This window comes from Anas platyrhynchos, chromosome 9, assembly GCF_047663525.1.
Source record: "Anas platyrhynchos isolate ZD024472 breed Pekin duck chromosome 9, IASCAAS_PekinDuck_T2T, whole genome shotgun sequence".
Classification (NCBI taxonomy): domain Eukaryota; kingdom Metazoa; phylum Chordata; class Aves; order Anseriformes; family Anatidae; genus Anas; species Anas platyrhynchos.
In genome coordinates this window covers 15,914,215-15,935,992 of record NC_092595.1, presented here as the reverse complement: position 1 = coordinate 15,935,992, position 21,778 = coordinate 15,914,215, and the positions used below count along the sequence as shown (strand labels likewise).

The 21,778-nt window shown below is 49.1% G+C and overlaps 1 protein-coding gene across 1 annotated transcript in view; it reads left to right on the top strand.

The window, feature by feature from the left end:
• Positions 1–21,778, top strand: part of LOC101794246 (uncharacterized) — a 155,260-nt gene that overhangs the window by 122,030 nt on the left and 11,452 nt on the right. The window contains exons 24-28 of the mRNA XM_038183620.2: positions 1,900–1,973; positions 3,320–3,446; positions 3,527–3,621; positions 4,234–4,293; positions 4,480–12,822. Coding sequence (XP_038039548.1) covers positions 1,900–1,973; positions 3,320–3,446; positions 3,527–3,621; positions 4,234–4,293; positions 4,480–4,669 — 546 coding nt within the window. The 3' untranslated portion in view covers positions 4,670–12,822. The remainder of the gene's footprint in view (positions 1–1,899; positions 1,974–3,319; positions 3,447–3,526; positions 3,622–4,233; positions 4,294–4,479; positions 12,823–21,778) is intronic.

The window sequence follows — 21,778 nt, the reverse complement described above, 5'->3', positions numbered from 1 at the left end:
TCGTGCTTGCTCTGGCTGCCCTCTCTTCCCCCAGCGCTCAGTGGTGGGGCTGGATGCAGCCTTTGGGCTGGCCAGCTGGCCTCTGTGCACTCTCACAGTCTTTTGATTTATATTTACCTTGATTTTTTACTGCCCTGTGTCAGGCCCAAGCCTGAAACTTGTCACGTTTTTCCAATTAAATCAGTTGACCTTGTACAAATGGATTGTCTCTCCCTGCACACCTCGCCTCTCCACCAGCCTCGGTCTGCATGGCTGCAGTTATGCTCCTTTAAAAACACTGTTTTTGTGCTACCTCCAAGCCATTGCATCCCGCTCCCTGCTATTGCAGACAACCAAGCTTCTCTTCCCTTTCTTAGGCTGAAAAAGAAAAAAAAACACCTTTCTTATTGCACTGGCTTTCCTCCTAATTGTTTGGACAGTGAAAAGCCTTATTCTAGTTTCTCACCTAAATTTATTCATGGATGGTTTGTGACCTTTTGCTGATGTTGTCCTTTCACCTTAAATAGCACTTTCTCTTCCTTCATGTTAAACCTCCCGATACATGAAGAGAGAACAATTTTATCACCTCTCCACCTTCATTTTCTTAAACTAACAAGTCAGGGCCTCCCAGCAGCTGACTCTTGTAAAAAGGCCACCTTTGCTCCGATGCTGCAGATAGCCTTCCTCTGAGCCAGTTCCAGCCTGAGCTCGCCATCCTTGACCCCAATTTTGGGTGACAAGGATTGCGTGGTGCTTCACACGGGGTCTCGCCAGGCTGTGTGCAGTGACCCTTGTCCCCCCGAAGCACACACAGGTACTTATGAGGCCCCAGTGTTTACACGGGGCTTCTGCAGGATGCGAGACCACTCTGTTTGAGGAATGGGATTTTAAAAGGTTTGATCCCTTTCACAATGAAGTCACAGTTGAAATTCCCATCGATTGCTAAGGCGTGTGTCCAGGACTTAATAAGTCTTGTTGCTCTGTGCCAGAAGTGGTGAACTCCTCTGACATGATAAATCGCGTGCCAAAGGTGTTGATGCATCTGACCGAGGGGAGCAGGAGCTCCAGGATCGTGTGGTTCAAAGCAGGTGATGGCAGTGTGCAGCCAGGGATGGGTTCCCTCCTCCTGCCCCCCTTTGCTTTACTCAAGGAGCAAAGATCATGTAAATATTGTTAAATTGTGTTTTAAAAGAAAAAGATGTGAAATGGAACCCTTGGCACTCTGGTGGAGGAGAGAAGGATTTCAATGGATGGAAATTTCAATGGATGCCCAGCGGAGCCTGGGCAAGGCTGAGCAGGTGGAGAGGTTTCGGACACATCCAGAGCTGCGGGCTGTGCCTGAGATGGTTGAGCCCTACCCAGGTGGGAGTGCTGGCAGCAGACAATCGGGAGGGCAGTGCCATGAGGCACACGAGGATCCTCCTTTCTAACCATTGCATGCGATGCTGGGAACCGCAGCTGAGTCCTGAGGCTGGCTGGAGATCAACCAGAGATCCTGCCTGATGGAAACAGAATCCTTCTGTTTCCTGATCTAAGCCCTGTAACACAAAGCAGATGTAAAGGTCCAGCTGAGATCAGGAAATCTTTTGTGTGCGAGGTGGAGGCAAAAAAAAAAAAAAAAAAAAAAAAAAAAAAAGGAAAAAAGAAATCACTGCCAGCCCACGGAGCCTGTGCAGGGGGCAAGCAGGTATGTGTGGGGCAGAGAGCTGGCTGAAGGGAAAGGGACGCTGCCTGCTGAAGCACAACCTGCCCTTCTGGAGTAATAACGATAAAAAGCAGTGCCACGGGAATGAAACAGAGGCAACCCAGCCCGCGTCCATTTCTGAACCTAATACCCTCAAAGCCCTGCCACCCAGGCTTCCCGAGGCTGGGTGGGACCTGCCCTGCGCTGCCCTGCCTTGTCTTCTCTGCTTCCCGCAGGGGTGTGTGGCCAAGCAAGGAGCACCTGGGTTAAATAACGCCTGTGGCACGACCTATGCCTTCTGCAGGACCAGGTGGGTGCCGGGCCGGATTCTGCGTTGCCAGCAGCACCCGTCGTCTGCCTCTCTGCACCATGGGGGTCCCAAATCCTGCGTGGCAGCCCCGCAAGTTGCTAAACAAAGCAAGGGAAAAATCAGGCACAAGCTGTGCAATTTGCAGATGATCTGTGTACCTGCTAGTTTGTAACAGATGTTTTCCTTTGCGTGACCATTTGTGAGCAGCTTCCTTGTCACAGTCTGTAGTAGCTGCAGTGCTTGGGAGTGAGTGATACCTTGCACCTGCACAGAACAATATTCCTGAGCATAAACCAGGTTTACAATTCTGGAAAGCTGCTGTTGCGCAGAGTTTTATATCCAGTGCAAGCAACAGCAAAATAAAACCGTACAATATTTTTGAAACGTGTTAGAAAAAAAAAACTAGAAGAGGGGAATTGCATGCATGGGATTGGGTCCGTGCAGCTCTGTCCTCTCCGAGGGGTGGCCAGAAGCAGATGCTGCAAAGGGAGGTGCAGCAGAAGGCAGATCTGCCCCATGTTAGATATCACCCCTAATAACGGGAGGCTGCCTTGCAATATCATTAGCACTGTCAACAGGGATGTTGCTGTTTAGCTGTCGTAACTCTGGCTATTCTTGTTATCCGTATACATGCCTGCTTCCTTTCCAAAATGTCACAAATTCTTGGCCACGACAACTTCCCGTGGAAGTTAGCTCCATAGTTTAATTATGCATTGTGCAAGCGCAGTGTTTCCTTCTGCGAGGCCATGCCAGGTGGTGTCAGCAGCACAGAAAAGCCGGGTCAATTATTATAGGGTTGCTTCTGAACAGCGAAACATCAGCACAGCCTAACTAGCACAGGCACAGGTTATGCCAGGCATTTCAGACAAGCCTGTAACAGATAAAAGGACTGAAATTCCTCGTCTCCTGGGCGAGCTGGCAGGTGAATGGGAACGTAATACCTTCCTTTGGGTTACCCGCAAGGGGGAGAGGGAGTCTCTGGCTCAGAAAGGCAGATGAGTTTTCCTTGTTCCTTTTGAGCTGTGCCAGTGGAATGGGATTCTGGAAAAATGCACAACAAAAAGAGGAATGAGCTGAGTCTTGTGCTGAAGAGACAAATTTTGCAGGGAGCTTTCTCCCTGGCATGTGGCACTCTCCCAGATAACAAAGGTCTTTCGGTCACCTGGGGCTTGGAGTGCATGGGTACGGGAGGAGGCTGCCCTGCCTGGGTTAGCAGTGCTTGCCCTGTGTCAGCACGCTCCCACAAACGCCTTTCTCACCCACCCAGCTGGCGGGTGATGCTAAACCACCTGAAGTTTGCTCCTGTGCTCGTTTTGTGCCATGTTCCCATGTGGACTCACCTGCAGAGATCTGTGCAAAGCTGGATTCCCTGCGGGCGCTGCCGGAGCCTGCTGCAGTCTGTCGGGACCAGCCGCTTGCCATCTGCTGTGGGAACAGGCAGCAGAGAGCATGCACCGTGACGGGGTGAGCAAGGTACCCTACAGCACAGCAGCCTGGGTGAAATGGGAAATGTAGCTATGGGCAGTGGGGGGCATCCTGCCCCTTTCCCCCAGCTCAGTGCCTCCTCTCTTCACAGAGCAAACCAGCCTGCTGCGACAAGAAACTCAAGGGGACTGAAGATGGCACCCGCATTTTGGGACAGACAGAGGTGGGTGACAGAGCTTTGGGGGTGAAGGACTCACTTTTGGGGGCTGCGATGAGGCGTGGTGCTTGCTGGGGGATTCTCGGGTGCTAGGAGCTGCAGATTCAGGGGGCCTTGGTTGATGCAGCCATGCTTTGAAAATAATGGCCTTGCAAGGCAGAACAAAAATGGGGAGGGGAAGGGAAGGCAGGGAATATCCCGTGTCTTGGTGAAGGCAAGTGCCGGGGGTCTCTGCCAGTATTGCCCCTCTTTGGCTCTTTTGGCAGGGGGGAATTTTTCATTCCTTCCTGCTTGTTCTATCAGATTCATGCCCAGCTAACCAACAAATCCATCTCTTCAGAGATCAATTACAGTGTCTGGCTGTGAAGCCTGGAAATCCAATTAACTCCCCCAATTTTTATTTTATTTTTTTTTTCTGTTAAAAAAAAAAAAAAAGGAGGGAAGAAAGAGAGAGACAGAGAGAAATACATTGATGCGGGGGCATAAATCACCTCGAAAGCATTCCAAACATTAAAATAAACAAGGACAGATTTCAACTTCATTTTTCTTTTTTTTGAAACTCTGTCACTGATTTATTTTGCTGCTCTAAGCCTCATTTCTGTCTTTGCTCCTTTTCAGAGTCAGCTGCTGCCTCTGGAGCAGAGCTCCACAGCCAGATGCCTCCTGCAGTGATGCCAGGTCCCCTCACCTGAGATTTTAGGGTGTTAAACAGTTTCCTTCTGGTAGGGCATTTGGGGACTGATTAAAATGGATGCTCAGCTCTGTCTGGATGGGGCTGGTAGTGTGGCTGAGGAGCGTGACCCACCTGGCTCCCAAGGAGGAAATAACTCTGCTTCTCAATCACTGATTTCTGACTTTTTGCAGCCACCCAGAACTGGCTGTTCAAACTGAACCTCTCCATCCTGACATCACATCGTTGGTCTGTTATGGGACTTACTCCATTTCACCAACTCTGTCACGTCCTCAGGCCTACCAAGGGCTTAAAGGAAACCCTCCTCTACAAGGTGGTGAAGTAGTGTCCCTGTGGAAACACTGCATCCGTGCAAGTGCCTAGAGGTAAGCAGGGCCCAGGTGTGTCTCAGGCAGATGGTTTCACTGAGATATTAAGAGAAGCACTGGGACACATTGCAAGGAATATAGAGGGAAGAAGTAGACTGACAGATTTGTGATGTTCCTGGATTCAGGAGCTGGCCAGCAAAGGGTCTAGCAAGTGACCAGTGATACAACTGTTTATTGAAACAAGGAGGCAGGAATGGTGGTCTAGAATGAGCAGTGTGATGCTCATGTGAAATTGGTTAAAAAAAAATAAAAAAATCCGTTTGGCAGGACTCTTTGCTGCCACCAAGCCTGATATTTTGTCTGGTGGCTTCAAAGGTTTTTTTCCCACATTTGGGAGAGGCTGCAGAGGGACACAGCAGCGCTGCTGGTGTCTGTAGCTTGGTGTCATGGTGCCAAAGATGTGCATGGGTCATCAGGTGCAGGCGTAAGGGTGATGGATAACCTAGAGATCCTAACGAGCCTTCCTTGTAAGGATCATACCTTAATGAGGAACACTGGCACTGTCAGTCCTATCTGTTAACTTTGATCTTGGTCGCTGTCAGCCAGTGGAGTCAGTAGGAGTCAGAAGAAACATTTTTGCCTAAATAAGAGGTTCTTCTGTCTCTCAAGTGCCTGCTATTTGGCTAATTTATCCTAAGGGAAGGTTATTTGTTAACTGCCTCTTAAGAGTTTCCAACAGAGCTGAAGGAGGGGTGACAACTCCTCTTCACAACCACCCCCGAGGGGAGGCAGGGCTGGCAGTGCAGGCACCTACCCAGGCTGGTTAGCACCGGCAGCAGGTACTGAGCATCTGCAGGGGAGCTGCAGATATGATTTAGCATCCTTGGTATGCTGGTGCCCATCTGGAGTGGCAGCAAGCTGGGAGGAGTACCCTTGGACAGCCCAAACAGAACGAGGTCCTTGTGTTTTGGCAACTGAATACCACCCATCTGTTTCTAAAGAGGGCTTTTGAATTCAGAGCACTCTGAGGAAGGAAGAGAATTGAATATGGTGCAGAAGGAGAGCAAGTGAGCCTCAAGTGCTGGTCAGTGACAGCAACTTCAGGGAGGGTCAGCCCTGGTTTCTGGGGCTGGAGAACCTCTGTCTCAGGCAACAGGGACTTGAACCTGCAGCATCTGTGCTGTGGTCTGTAGTCCCTGTACCCCTCTGTCAAGCTTTAGTTTTCATTCCAAAGGAGAATGAATAATCCTTGGGGGTGGCTGTGAAGAGGAATTGTCACCCTTCCTTCAGCTCTATCAGAAACTCTTCAAGAGGCAGTTAACAAATAACCTTCCCTTGGGATAAATTAGCTCTGAATCCCAATTCAATAGATGCTCATTTTAAGATGTCCTTGTTACCTTGTGTGAGTGGCTGATCTTCCTTTGAATCCTGCTGTGTTTTCAGACCCCGTGATTGCTGCGAGCAATCATGAGTTCCACATTAACAGCTCATGCACTGATTGCACTGAGCAGTCCCAACACAACCTTTTGTGAAAAGTTTTTGAAAGTTGAGCTCCATGCTATGCTATCAGAAAGCTACACAGATCTCACTCCATCACATATTCTGGCAACTGACTTCAAATGAGACCTGGTTTGCAGGGGCTGGTGTGCAGACAAGAACTGTGCTTCAGAGTCCAGCTTTTGAAAGAACATCTTTTAGGCATTGTCAAGGAAACCTGCTGATGACGCAGAGTTGGCCAACTGCGCCTCCAGGCAGCCTGGAGCAAAGGCTCTGAGATGTTCAAATAGTAACCCTAATGGATTTTTTTTTTCTCCTCCCCAACATTGTTCCAGAGTAGGAGAGTGTCATTGGATAGCTACAAAGAAGAAAGAACTGCATCAGAAAGAAAACCCTCCTGCCATGTCATCTTGCCCAGACCTTCCAGTGAGGCAGCCTTTCAACTCAGAGTAGGACTATGTCTCACGTACCAAAAGTATTGCCACTGTTTGCAAAAAGCAAGGCATCCTTATTAATAAGCCTCTCCAAAAACGATGAAATGAAACATGCAATCTTGCACAGATGCTCTAATATATAGCTTTGACTTTTGCGACAGTTGATAGATTTTTATTTCCCTCACACCAGTGGCAGCTGTAGTGTAAAGTATCGTGTCGATTAAAAATCTATTTAATCAAATGCTGTCAGGGGAAGAGTTCAAAACATTTGAAGAATGATTCCTAAAAGCTGTCCCTTGACTGTGAGTGAAGTCATCCAGAGATTGGCCTGGCAGGCTGGAGTGCAATACAAAATCTCTGCTCACCTTTATTTCTAAAGCTACCAACAAACTACAGTGATGAGTATTGAGAGGAACCTTTGTCCAGCAGAACAGTGTAGGCTGTGGACATTTCTTTTCTGGGAGATATGCCCCAAGAAACTTTTGTTGTAGATAAAACCCATTACTCAATTTATCAATCCCTACTTACACTTCAAATTCTTATATCCCAAATCCATGGGATGGATTAGATACCTTAATGTGGAATGCAAAAGTAGGCTGGAAATCATTGCTGTGCAAATTGTGCAGACAGTTTTTTTCTGTTCCATGACTGAAATGGACTTCAAAAGAATAAATAAAATCCATTCTGGTAGCCCCCAGTGAGGAGTACACTTCCTTGCAGAAAGGGAAAAAAAAACAACAAGCTCCCAATATTTTATTCAGCCCAGAGTGAAATGTTTTGATATGGGGGAATTTAGCTAATTTTCTTACTTCTCAAAATAGGTCAACTTTGAAATAGAAAATGTCACGTTGAAAAAAAAAAAAGCTGAATGGATTTGTTTAGAAAATGTAAGAATATATATACATATTTTTGGAAGTTTAACAAGCTTTTGAATAGAAAGAAAGCATCCAGGCAATTTCTAATTCAATTAGACTTGGATTTGGGACCAGCTTTCACTCTCCATAAACTGCATTTCTTTTTCATTTAGAAAATCCCCTTCCTCCATCAAAGCCCCTTCTAGCTATAGCTGGAAATAAATAGCTATAATGTAGCTGGAACGAGTGAGTACGGCCATACTGAGTCAACTAACCACTGTACTTTTCTTTCCCAAGGCTCTCCAAGCATCCAGGCATGTTCACCAGAGTGTGTTGGCATTTGGGACTGTGTAGGGAAAACCAGGGTGTGTGCTGCTGGGCCTGTTATGGAGGAAGTTTTATCCCAGCAACCCTCTCCTGCAGGACTTCTCAAGGCTTGTCTTTGTCCTCTTAACACCACATTTTTTGTTCATTACAATAAAAAGCTTACAAAATAGCTTTCTCTTTCTCTCTCTCTCTCTCTTTTTTTTTTTTTTCTTTTTTTTTTTTCCACCTTGGTAGCATTTCTGTGTTCCTATACCTTCTCTCTTTGCTCTATCATTTATGTATGTGTAAGTAGTAAGTTAGATCCTATTCTCACTCTGGGGGGTTGGGTTCCAAACTGTTTATTGAGTAATAAAAAGAGAAAATTACAAGCCATTGCCCAGGGATAATGTGCTAATAATTTTATGACTGGACAAACGGTTGGAACAGACCACAAATGGTGCTAAGCAGGAAACCTGGTATCTATTGCTGACAGAGCCACCCCCAAGGAGATAAAACCTCATTTCTGGTAATCAAAGTTGACGCAACAACTGTGATCTGTTAAAAATTACTTTGGGGATGGGTAGGATGATCCTTATTCCTTTTGGAGCAGGGGTAGCAGATATGCTTTGGAAAGTGTTTAGAAGTCAGTCCTACCCAGAGCGAGCTTAATGGACCACCATGCCTGCTCCCATCCACACGGCCCGCAGCTGCAGGCTGGGGATTCTTGGAAAAACAGAGATTAAAGGGTGTTAGTATTATCAAGCAAACATGAATCATCCCAGAGATAACAAAGGGTTTAGGTTTCTTTAGACACTGACTGTAGGGCACTCAAGTGCACTAAGCAGAGCCCCGGCTTTGGTGCTGCAGAGCACAGAGCCAGAATCTGCTGCCACAGGTGACCCTTGGGTTGCAACCGGCCGTATGGCAATATGCCCCTTACCTCTCACCCCAATACTTACGTTTTTAATGATTTTTACTTTTGAGCCCGTAGCTGTTCTGGTTCCTATCCAGTAAATCATCCATCTCCTCTGAGACTCCTGATAAGCCTCTGGCCTCCGTGTCACTGTGTGACAAGAGGTGACACTGGCTGGCAGCAAAGTCTGCCTCTGACCACGGAATGTAATCAACAGGTGCCAGTTAAATGTTTCCCTTCAGTTGCTGAAGACTTAGGAGTAAAAAGCACTGCTCAGCCTGCCTGTCTTAAACCATTCTGGGACTGGGATGTCCCCAGTTGGCCGTCTCAAGGAGGATGTCCCCCTCCTGGGGACAGAGCATCACACCTGCACTAACCTTTCGGCTGATGTGGAGTTCAGTGGAGAACTGGGCAAGGAGGGCCTGTGAGCGGCTGCTCTGCCCGTCTCCCAGCAGGCAGGAGGAGCTGTACCCCTTCCAAACCCACAGCAGCTCCAGCCCTCGAAGTGGGCAGGAAGCCACGCGACGGGGAGTAGCTGCTCGCGGCTGCCAAGACCTCACATTTGTATGTTAGTGATGCAGATAGATTCCCATAAACCAGTCTCCATCCTGCTTTACTGCTGATTTAATGGTCGGAGGAAGAACTTGACTGTTTATTAAAACATTAGACAGTAAAGTTTAACAATAGACAGTAAAGGGTTTTGTTTTTCCATCCATCTGCCTGTTAAAGCAACAACGCGTTGGGCCGGGGAGGGGCCTGCTCCTAACCTCCGAAGGCAGAATGCGAGGGGCCTGGGCAGCACTCCTCCGCCAGGCAGGATGAGGCATCTGGCATCGCCTCCTCCATGTGTGGCAAATCCAGCATCTGGAGCAGGAAATCTGAAGTAGGGCAGGGCCCTATCCCCGCTTGGTACGGCCCACGAGGCTGGCTAGATAGTGGCAGGGGGCTGCAGCAGCACAGCTGCCTCTGAAGCCCTCTACGCTTGCTAATTAGCAGCGCTAACTCCACCAAGCTTGCCAAAGGTATCTGCTTCATCACCCATTCTCCTTCCTCCCTGGTATAGGCATCTCTGCCAAGAGGCCCCGACGGGAGCCAAGTTGTGCTGCGTGGGCCTGGAGGACGGACGCTGTCCTCACAGCAGCCTCAGCTGGCCCAGGCCCGCGGACCCTCCGATGGATGAGGAGGGAGGGGAGCGAGCTGGTTCGTTAGGGAGCTACATCCAGAGACCTTAGGTGCAGTACCAGACCCCAAATGGGACAGGAGGGGAAGATGTGCCTTTGCTAGGCTCGGAGAGGGAGAGAGAGCAAGTGTACCCATTCACTGGGAGGAAAAGGATGGGTCTGATTACTCATAGTCCTGGCACTACTTGCTCAGAGCATTTTGGATGCTGAACTGCTTTTCTGAGTCCTCCAAAAGGGCTTTCAAAAGGAGATAAGGTTTAGGAGTGAAGTGAGAGGGGGCCGTCCCTTGGCTCTGTGGGCAGGAGTTATGTGTGAGGCACTCCGGGGATCAGTGGTAGGGCTCGTGCTGTCCAACATGCCCACAAACAGCCTGGCAGAGGGAGCAGACAGCAAACAGGATTTGTAAGGCAGCAGCAGCATTAATTCAGGAGAGTGCCAACAAAAGCTGACTGCGAAGAAGTGCAGAAGGATAGCAGCATGCAGGTGATAAAATGGCAGAGGAAATTCATTGTTGGTAACTGCACATGGAGAAAAATCAACAGTGGCTGTCCCTACACAGCGACACAGTCTAAATGAGCTATTACCTCTCTGTAAGGAGATTGTGGAGGCATTGCAGGCTGTTTCTGGAAATGTCAGCAGCAACCACAAAGGCAAGGGCGAAGCTAGGAGCTACGGGGAAAGAAATGGAGAATAAAGCAGCCTGTCCTCACACTGCTGCGTACATCCATGGTACCCGTCCACCTCAAGTGCTGCCTGCAGTTCTGGGGGCAGTGCCCTGGGGGCCAGGCCAGAGAGACAATGTGAAAAGGGTTGCAGAGTCCTTCACAGCAGGACCTTGAGAGCTCAGGAGTCCTTGGTCTGAAGAGGTCAGGACTGAAGGAGCAAACGAGAGGAAGAAAGCCCTGGGTGCCTGGGAGGAGGTAGATGTGGGGCTGGGTGGTGCTGGTGCTGTGCAGTAACCCCAGCCTTGGCTCTCCATTTGACATTTGGGACTGCTGAACTGGGCCAGCACCCAAAACACAGGTCAATGGAGGACCATCAGCAAGAGGTGACACACCTGACCAAACCCATGTCGCCATTGCCTTCTGTGACAGCAAGTCCTGCCTCGTCCCCTGTCCTTGCCCTGGCCACTGCTGTTCCAAACACTTCAGCGAGATGGGCAGCACCTCGGGAGCCCCTCGGTGTGTACAGACCATGGGGAGCAGGGCTGGGGCAGGGCTGGGCTGCAGGTACAGCCATGGAGCAAGAGCTCCCCGAGCAGAGCCAGGCGGCAGGCAAGGTCCTTTGCTTTTCAACCACCGAAACGCTGTTGTATTTCTGTTTGTGTATACGCAGCTGGGAGTGTGTTTGTGCACATATATTTACATACATATACATACATACTTACCTCCCCACGAGTACATGCACCAAAATGCGTGTATTTCCCCAGCCTGTATCTTTCTGTAAACTGCAGAAATACAAAAGAATAAAATTAAGTCCCTTATCATTGCTAAGTCATCAGAAACTAATATTATATCTACTGGGCTTTTTTTTTTCCTGAACCATCCCCACTTCACGATCCTAATTTAGTGATTCTTTCTGTAGCTCTTTACATTCTATTATTTATAAGAAACAATATTCAGTCCTCCCTTGACAGTATTTGCAGGGCTGCGGAAAGCAGTGCGGCAGAAAGGTGGTAGAACAATTTTGGTTATGTTTCCATAGCTACCTAGCTGCTAAATGTGGTTTATTCCATTTTAAAGTCAACCAACACACACGCGCACCCGCACGCACACACAAATCACCAAATGAAGTATATTCAAACTAATCCCTGGTCTGCCTATTACAGCCTAATGTCCCTGTGATTTGTATATTTAAAGGGGTACTTGCTGCAGAAATAAATGGCAGGGCAGCGTTCTCGCTGGCTATAGCAGGATGATAAACATATTGTTTCTTTCTTGCTCTCCTCTCCAACGTGTGTGTTCCAGTCGGTCCCTGTAATATTATTATGGATATTTTTACTGAGTGCTGTGCGCTGAGGAAGTCGGAGGTAGGATGGTGTCCTCTCGTGGTAAACAGCATCTCTGCAGCCTCACACCAGCAGTGCCAAAGGAGAACTGGGGCCAGGGTGTCCTAGACCTGTGTGGGCATTAAAATGCAAACCTCTTTGGCTGGAGCTTCCAGCTCTGTGACCACATGCGAAGCCAGCCCTGCAGCTCACATCCCTTGGTGCATGCAAAGCCAAGCAGCCCTGCCCTTGCTCCTGGCATGTTGTTCCACGCAGCAGTGGAGGCTGCAGGTTGCACCAAGCCCATCCCTTGTTTAAGGTAGGTAGGAAAAAAATAAAGCCCTGGCAAGGGAGCTTTGGCTTTCCGAGCTTGCTCCAGCTTTTAAGCCCTTCGCCCCAGCTGTCCCCCGAGCAGTCCCAGTCCTGCTTTCCCACCCATGGTGGGAAACCATCACTCTCTGGATGTTTCCTTCCAGCAGCAGGAGGGTGCAGAGCCATGGGGCTGGCCCCAAGACAGGCTGGTGAGCATGGGCATGAGCTGCTCGCACCTCATGGCTTGGTTGCATGCCTTGGCATGCAATAGTGTATGTATGAAAATGCAGACCTGAACCCTTCCTTGTCAACTGCCCATGCCCAGGTAATTTTCAACCACTCAGGGAGATCCAGCAGTGGGCCAAGAGATGCTGCCATTAACGTGTGCGACGCAGGTGTGGACACATTTCTCGTTGACTTCCCCTCAACATTTCTGGGCATTTGTCAGCGTTGCTTTCTCTTGGGCTTGTCCTAAATCGATTCCCAATGGCCATGGTGCTCTCCTGCGCCATCATTATGTGTGATTATAAGCAATAGCAATAATCATCGTGTCACTGCTTCCAAGACAGGCTTTGCTGTATTGGCACTCTTTCATCTCCAGCTCCCCAGCAGGCAGATGCTGGCAGGTCAGTGTGTTCTCTTGGGTCGGTGGTGACAGGTAATAATCTGAAGCTGGCAATGTCTTGAAGGATCGCGCTCCAGGCTGCTCTCTAGCAAGACGCAGGTACGGGAGCATTTCTTCCTGTCTTTTCTGCCCCTTTATCCAGCAGCTCTGGGCAGGGGACTTGGGGGCCCCGGCAGAACCCGGTGAGATGGATCCCCTTCCTGGTGAGATGGGTCCCCTTCCATTGCCAGGGAAATGGCAGAGTTTCTGCAGAAAGCCTCCTCCATGCAGCAGTGACGCAGCTGGCTGAGACATTCATCCATCCCTCCTCTCTGGATTAAGAAGGGCTTATTATTATTATTATTATTATTATCAGTTCAATGTTTTACAGCTGAAATTCAAATAGCAGCTTAAGAGCTTAAAGAATGAAATATAAGGATGTGTTGGCATGGACGGGACATCTTTCCTCTTCCTCCCTGCTGAGCTCTGCTTGGTGTTAACCTAAGGAAAAAATACACGTGCCTCACCGTTAGCAGACAGCCCCTGTGAGGTGCAGCCCTTCAGGCTCCTGGCTGGCTTGCTGGGAAGGTAGGACACGTGGGGAGACCTTCAGCTTCTCCACCAGGGTTCATCCCAGATGGGTTGTGCCATCTTGTGCCCAATCTGCCTGGCATCTCAGCCCTCTGCAGGGTTTCCCTTTCTCCACATGCCAATGTCTGGGGATTTGTGGGAGGGTGCTCGTTTGGGGAAAGCTGATGGACCAGATCATCACACTTAAGGGCCACCTGCTTCCTTGAACCTCCCGAGGCTCCTTAGAGCTGTGTATCCTAGTTGTGATGTTCCTTCCATTCTTGTCCATTCCTACCCAGGGCTATCGCTATTGCTGTTGCTTTCTCTTTTTATTTGTATGTGCTCAGTTGTCAGCCCGTAATATTCCCTAACAGGCGAGCACACCTTCCTGATCACCTTCCTTCATTATGAAAACCTCATTTCAGCGCTGATGGAAAACAAATTGGGTGAAAGAAAACATGCCACCCTAAAACAACTGAAAGGTTTCTTGTTGGATTAAATATTAAAATTAATAATCCAGCACTGCATTCAGCCCTGTATTTATGTTAATATTTAATTCAATAAAAGCCCACATATTAGAACATTTTCCTATTTGCTCAGAGCTACAGATGAAATTGCGCTCGCTGCGTACCACAGAGCAACACGTGGCAGAGAGGAGGCATGGCAGCTCCCAAACCTCCACCTGGAAGGGAGTGGAGGCTCCGGCAGTGGGAGAGGTTGGTAAGGCTGCCCGGGAGGGCAAATCCTGTTCGGCAGCGAGGAGAGCGGCTGTGGATTGGGCAATACAGTGCAAAGCCCAGGGACAACAAGTGCGGCTTCAAACCTCGTGTGCTGCATTGCACAGGGCTGCACCCCTGCAGCAGCCTGAGGGTTTTTGTCCCTGCAGAGGTTGGCTGCTGGGACGGCTGGTGAGGAGCCAGGTTCTGGGCTGGAGATGCATTCCTGCAGTCAGGGCTGGCATGATTTGGGCTTGGAGTCTGTGGGCTTTGCTTTCAACTGATTTCCAGTGAGTAAGGCCATCAGGCACCTCCACTCAGACCAAGGGACACGTCTGGAGACCTGGCAGGTTCCCTGCTCTTCACAGCTGGGATGTCTTCTCCAGCAAACCCCACCTGCAGAGGAGTTGGTGGACGTGTGGCCACAAGAGGTTTGAGATGCAGGTGTGAGCCGGCATCGGTCAAGGATGGGGCTGCTTGGGGCAGAGCATTCTCCTCCCACCCTCCTGACACACCTGATTTCAGCCTGGTGCCAGGCGAGTTGCTCTGCATGAGGCGCTCTACCAGGACAAGTTCATTCCCTTCTCCAGTGCTGGCTGAAGCAGACCCAAGGTGCTGCTGCAGTCCTGCTTCCAGCCTCAGCATCCTGGCGCGAGGAGCATCCCTGGCCCCAGAGGTGTTGTATTCTAGTACAGAAAAACACCTGGGAAGGACGTCAGGAGCCCTGCTCAGTTGTTCACATTTTCCAAGGGATCGGTGAGCAGAGCCCCTGGCAGAGGCTGCTGCTTGAATTTTGCCAATGGGGAGATATTACAAAAGCCATACAGATATTTTAAAAAAAAAATACTTTCCCAGGATAGCTGCGATTGAAATACAGAATAATTATATTGCCTGACATCGCACGGAGAAGAACGTGGAGCACGTAGCAGTGATCAGTAAAAATTAAACGCTTAGGATGTGGAGTACAAGTGAGTTTTCTGCAGCTCTGATACATACTCAAACTTCCTTGAACCTTTTGGGGCCTAATTATATTTGAGGGGATTTAAGCAAAATCTGCATAGAAGATAATACTTTTTTTTTCTATTAAGAAACTGCTTAATAAAACAGATTATGTGTAAAATAGAAATGCAGACCCTGAGATGGAAGAGTAAAAAGACATTAATGAGCAATGTCTGTGTGTTAATGAATTGTATTAGCATGCCATTACCTGCAAATATTATAAATGGAGCGACCAGCTTTATGTTCCCTTCTCTCCCAAGAACTTCATGTCACTTCTGAAGGTGGCTTGATGTAGTGAGTCCTATTCTGTAGAAGGGGAAACTGAGGCAGATGTGTGTCACCTGTACTCACCCTTCAAGCCTGTGGCGGAGGTGGAGATGAGCGCATTGGCTTCTCATTTCCACACTGCGTGCTTCTGCCTTTGGGCATTCAAAAGGCACCAGGAACGCAGAGAAGGGGATTACTGGCTTTTATTTGGGCTCAGCATGTCCCTTTTGGAAGGAAGGTGTAACGGAGCCCGTGTGCTGGGGAAGGGCAGGTGGGGACGGGTAGCTGTGCCGAACCCACACCGGAGCACTCCCTCCTTGCAGCAGCGCTCCCATTGCAGTGATGGACACATCCAATAATACTCCGGGTAAAGAAGCTGGGAGGAGACGCTGCTAATAATTGCGAGGGATGTCAGGAAGGAAGAACAAATGTATTTAAACATATGGCCTGGGATTCCTCTCACCTCACCAGGCGTGTAAAAATTAGGTGCACGCTCATTTTGCTGCTCTCGGTAGTCGGTGCAGGAGCAGGTTCCGTGCAGAAGATGATTTGTCCTGGCCCAAAGGGTGCCCGTGGCAGATGGGTTCAGTTGTTCTCTGGAGGTTTCTCCTCCTGTTGACAACAGTGAGGGTGTAGACAAGTTTTAGACTCGATGTGTGCCTTTTAGTTGGTGCTGTGAGCAGAGACAAACCACCTTTCCTCCTGGAAAAGGTACAAAAAACTGCAATTTCACAAAATTTCATGTTAGTTAGTGTTCATTTTTTAAACAGCTTTAGCTGTCGGGAAAAGCTGATATATTTGAGGACGATGTGCCATGGCTGTAAGGTGGGGAAGAAGCTGCTGCCCTGTGGCTGGCAGCGATGGCAGTGCAGATGTCCTGCTTTGGCTGTGGGGTTGGATCCCGACCTTGGGCTCCCTGAGAGCATCGCTCCTCCCAGCGGGGGGCCAGGAGAGGAGACGCTCTGGGGTGTCTGTCTTTGCTGTGTTTTCCATTTCTTTGTGAACAGATGAGAGGGGAAAAGGCACGGATGACAATACTCTGCTTTCTTTTCCTACTGGAAACAGGGACGAGCAGATTTGCTTTACCAGATGTGTCTCTGCAGGCTTCTGGCAGGTTGTCCAGGAGCCACAGCTCGTGGTGGCAGTCCTGGGGGACTCTGCAGGTGGGGGAAAGGCTTCTCCTCCCCTTTTCTTACACACACAGCTTTGGGAAGTCTCCCTTGCAGTCACAGCCCTCCAAGGGCAGCTGGCCCCTTGTGTTGGGTCTGTCAGTAAAACCACCGCACCCCTGCAGCTGGGCAGAGCTGGGGATGCCCCGGGGAGCTGCAGGCAGAAGGTACCAAGGGTACCGAGGGGCTCTGGTGCTCACCCACCTCAATGAACCACATGTGGCTGTGTGATTTGGGGGCTGGTGGTCACATCTGGGCCAGGACATTCAGGCACCTGCATACGGACACTCCTGTTCACAGCAGCAAGGAGAGGTTACTGGCCGCCAGGTGAATACGAAGGTGTTTGTGGTTCACCTCCCACCACATGGTGATAGCATCTATATCCTAAAGCATCCATAGAAGCCTGAAAAAACATACAGACCTAAAAAGCCCTGGATTCAGAGCAAGTAACATCCACCCTCCTGCAGAGATGTAGCAGAATTGCAAATGCCCAAGCCCACGAGGATTTCGCTATGCATCCAGCAGCCCTGCGCTTTCTTTTTTTTCTTTTTTCCCACCTTAGGGGTTTCCACTGCACAGCGAGTCCAGTAATGAACTGTTACTCTGGAAAATAAGACTTTCATTAGGTTAGGATGCTGCCAGGGTACCGCGTCCCTTTATAATGAACCGTGATATTGTGCGAAGCGTGGTGTGGAGCCGCTGATTCTGCCTCCACCCAGCACCACGCCTGGACCCGAGGCAAAAGGTCTGCAGCTCTCTGAAGGCTTCCAGCCCATGGGGAAGCTTTTTGGGAGTTCCCATCCAAGTGCAGGTCAAGCCAGATTTTAGCTGTTGGAAGTAGCCCTGGCTTCTTGTTACCCATGTCCTAAAAACAAATGCTGGTTATTTCTGCTTTATGTGTTCATTACTCATAACTAGCAGGTACTGAAATTGTACCGCGCTTCTCTTCTGGAATGAAAACATTAATAACTGCTTTGGCTAAGCACAGAGAGATCATCTATTTTACAAATATGCAGAAAATTCAGGCTGGCTGGGATTAAAGCCCAGCATTTCTTCTCAGGCGGTGGTTTCAGTGCTCTTTCACCCAGTGCTGCTTCAGCCCCGATATCAGCTGGCCCCACACCTCCCCATCCCTCTGCTGGCCATCAGGTGCGCTCATCCAGCCTCATCTCCATCGAGGACAAGGAGCAGTAAATTCCAGCAGCCTCCTAATTTTTTTATTTTTTTATTTTTTTTAAGACAAAATGGGAGCTTTAAAGGACATGAAAGTAAACAGCCGCCCTCCGCCCCCCTCCCTCGCAGCAGTCCTCATTTCAAGCTGCTTTGATTTCGTTGGCTCGGGGCTCCCTGCGGTGGTGCAGGGTGCTCAGCACCACAGCCTGGTCCCCCGGCCTCGGGCTGCTTGCTGGTGGTGGTGCTGGTCCCAGTGGTGGCCGGCTGCAGGGACTGCTCCAGGTGGGGCTGAGAGCTGGCCAGGAGAACAAAAGCGATGTCTTTTACCCCAAATATATTTCCTGAGATCAGCACTCACACCCTCAGTGCAGTGCTGAGGGCTTCTGCCCATCCCTCCTTCCCAGGGGATCAGCACACCTGGGGGTGCTCATGCTGATATGTGATTTGAGGGCAATGCACGACTTGGGACTGAGAATTAAAGCAGGCACGCTGACTTTTAGGCAACCGAGTGAAAAGGGGGAGCCCCTAAAGTGCCTCAAAGAGGGTGAGAAGGCACCGCTGTCTCCCTTTGACATGATGGCCTCCTCCCTGCCTGGCTTCTCTGGCTGAGCACAAGCAGGCAAGCCATTAAAATGGAAAAAGAGCAAGGATGACCTCTTCCCATTGAGCCTGCTCCTGCTTTTCATTTTGCAACTGGAAAGTACTCGCTGATTTGGGTCTTCCAGTTAGAGCTGGGCAAATGAGAAACTTCCCAGCTCACTGCCCGATCCTCCCGAAAAAAATTCAGCCAAGAAGTGGTTTGGATCAATGCAAAGTACAGACCCTTTGATTTTTTTTTTCCTACCAAAATAAACCCTTCTCCTCCCACCCCAATTAATTTTAGATCAAATGAAATGTTTTATTCAATTTCAGCCTGCAATGTCACTTCAGTACATTAGCTGGAAGAATATTCCTTTTCGGAAAGTAGCAGAGCAGAAAAAGTTCAGTGTTTTAAAACTTTTTTCTCCCCAGACGACTACAGGATTTATTTATTTATTTATTTATTTATTTGGGGGGGGGGGGGTTGGTTTGGGTTTTGTGTGTGTGTTTGGTGTTGGTTTTATTTTTGATGCTGTTTCTCATGGACATTGGTGCTGAGCACCCCAAGGCAGAGAAAGCCCCCAGGGTGCCCAAATCACTTGCCTTCCCCCTGAGCTCCCTCCTCCTTCTCTGCTGGTTCCTCTGTAATCAACTATTAAAAACCCAGCTTGGAGACTGTCCTCGCTTTCCAAAGCCTGAGGAGTTGAGAAAAAAATCAAAGAAAACAAAAGGAGAAGTCATTGGCCAGTGACTAATCTGTGCTGCTCCTGCCTGGAGAAGTGGGTCCGGGACAGAGGCGGACGGGGAGCTGTGGGGGCCTGAGCAATAATTTGATTTTCCTGGAGTATGAGGCCACATTTTCGCTGCGGCTACAACTCGCATCACAGGCAGATCTGGAGGCAGGGCTCCAAAGGGATTAGTAAAGATTTATTTTTCTTTTCTGGAGTGAGATGAAAGGGGGGAGGCGGGGGGAGAGACAAGCAAAGAGTCCTAGAGAAAGGAACTCATTATTTTTTATCTTTTCCAATGACCTTGTTTGTTTTAGTCTGACTTGAAAGCAGTTTCTTTCTTTGCAAAACTTTGGCAATATCTGGAGATTGAGGCCAGTGAGAAAGGGAAAAGGGAGCGAGGCGAAGAGAAGGAGCATGGAAGAAAAAGAGAATAAATGTGAACTGAGCTGGAAGAACTGCTTCTGCGAGGAGAAACACCCGTCTGGGGCTGGACCGAGATAAAGTGCCATGTCTGGGAGATTTGATGGAGGACAGCTGCCCTGGGGCTGGATGGGGAATGCTCTGCCTCTTGCTGCTTGTGTGGGGAGCTCAGGACTGCACACATGTGCACGTATGTGTGTGTTTGTGCATGCATGGGTACGATGGGCGCTGCAGCTCCAGGCAGGGCTGACGATCAAGCTGCTGTGCAGAAGATGCATGAGAACCATGTCTGCATTTGGGGGGCAAGGAGAGCCCTCCCAAATCCCCTGCCAGGGCCACCGTGACCCTCAAGCCCCCCCCCAGTGCTCCTCATAACCTCCACAGCCCCCAGGCCAGCTCTGCAGCTGGGCTTTGTCCTTGACTCGCAAAGACACAACGGCGTGTTCTTCCACGCAGTCATGCTAACAGCCTCTTCCTTTGCATTAAATTGGTGACATTTAACCTTTAACTCGTACTGTGAAAAAATAAAAACTGAAAAGCAGACCTCCCCAAGGTGCAAGGACAGCTATTAACCTGGAGAAAAAGCCCTCTCACCAGCAGGCGGGGCAGCTAATTTTAGATAAAACCCAGCCCTGGCTTTCAGCTGGCAGCTTGGGTTGATCTCCTCCTGGTTACTCATAAATACTTATGAAAATGCTTCAAGTGCTCAATTTGCATAGCTATAAAGTCTCATAAATAATTCTAGGTACTAGTATTTAATTATCTGACCTATATTGTGGCAGCATTTTTACCTCGTTTATGGAAATCGGAGTCGTGCTGAATGGAAACCAGGGCATTAAGTGGTCACGTTGAGTTGCTGTGTAAAGAAGAAAGGGGTGGGGACCCAGCTCAAATGCTTACCTGCAGTGTCTTATCAATACTAGCACTAATTAGGGATAATTTAGCTTAACTAAAACTCTTATGGCTGCTATTGGGAGTCACATTTTAACCATCAGGAGCCCCTGGGCAGCCCATTTAGGAGCAGGGCTGTATTTCCCAGTAATGTGGTGCCGGGTACCTGCTGGAGTCACCTGCTACTTTGCTCTGCACGCTGGGGGACCCTGTTACCTCTGTACATCATGCCTGCAAGGAGGAGGACGTAGCCCTTACACTGTGCAAAGCTCCGCATCTCCGAACCACAGCAGGGCTGAGGTGGGAGGGGACCTCCAGGGCCACCTGGAGCAGGGTGCACAGGACCACCTCTAGGAGGCTTCTGAGCATCTCCAAGGAGAAGACTCCACCACCTCTCGCGGCAACCCGTGCCAGTGCTCGAGCTAGCAATGCTTGGAGAAACTGCAGCAAAACTATGGGACTTGGGGCTGGCTCCGACGAGCACTGAGCTCAGTGGGAAGTCTGCCCTGGCTGTAGCCCTTGGCCAGCTGTTTGAAGCCAGAGCAGCACCAGGCTGCTTCCAAAGCCCAGTGGTGAGAAGAGGAGCAAGGGCTGTGGGCTGGGGAGCAGAGGGGGAGAGAGGGAAGTGGGGTGAGCAGGTCTGTGTAGTCCCTATACTCCAGAGGCTGGGGGCTGGTGTGCACCCATGGGCAGATAATCTGGGGAGCAAATAATCCCAGCCCCTGAGCTGCCAGCCAGGCAGGTGTTTCGAAACAAATTAAAGCCCTGCACAGAAAATGTCTATTTTTTTATTTTTTTTCTTCAAGGGGAGAAGTTCCCTGCCAGCATCCAACTTCCCCTGCACTGCCTGTCTGCTAGTGCGAAGCCGTGAGGGCGTTATAAATAATTTATTCTCTGGGAGGGAGGGGAGGAAGAGAGAGTGAGCTTTTAATTAAAATTATATCTTACAGATCAAATAAATATGAATAAGATGCCAAAAACAACTGTACAAATCCCAAACATTCTCTTGTGTTTTAATTATTTGTGTTGATAAAACAAGAGCGAAGGCGTTTTGCTCTGCTTGGAGGGCGAGGAGGCAAAAGGTTATGCTGGCATTTTTTATGTTCTTTTCGAGGAACAAATGCTTCAGAAGCACAGATCTGACAAACTATAATTCATATCAGGAATTAAATTGGAATTTAGAGAACAATTGTTAATATTTCAAAGTAATTGTTTAAGAAATTATCATTTTGGTATCTGCCTCAAAAATAATTACCCACCACTAATTTTTCTTTTTCAAAGGCCGCTATTTGCTGGAATAGTGGAAAGATGAGGATTTTTGCTGTGGGCTATTTATGTAGTTCAAATGAGGAGATAAATAGGAAGGGACTTTTATGTTCCTAGGCAAATGAGTCTGACTAATGTACGGCTTCAAGCTCAAAAGTGGGCTCTGCATTTATTTGAAAATCCGGGCAAGTTTTTACGGATGGGATTTGCAAGTCACAGCAGGCAGGAGGAGAACTAAACCCTGTGCACGTTAATTAGGGCCTGGGCCCCAGAGAAAACCCCTGCCACGTGGAGA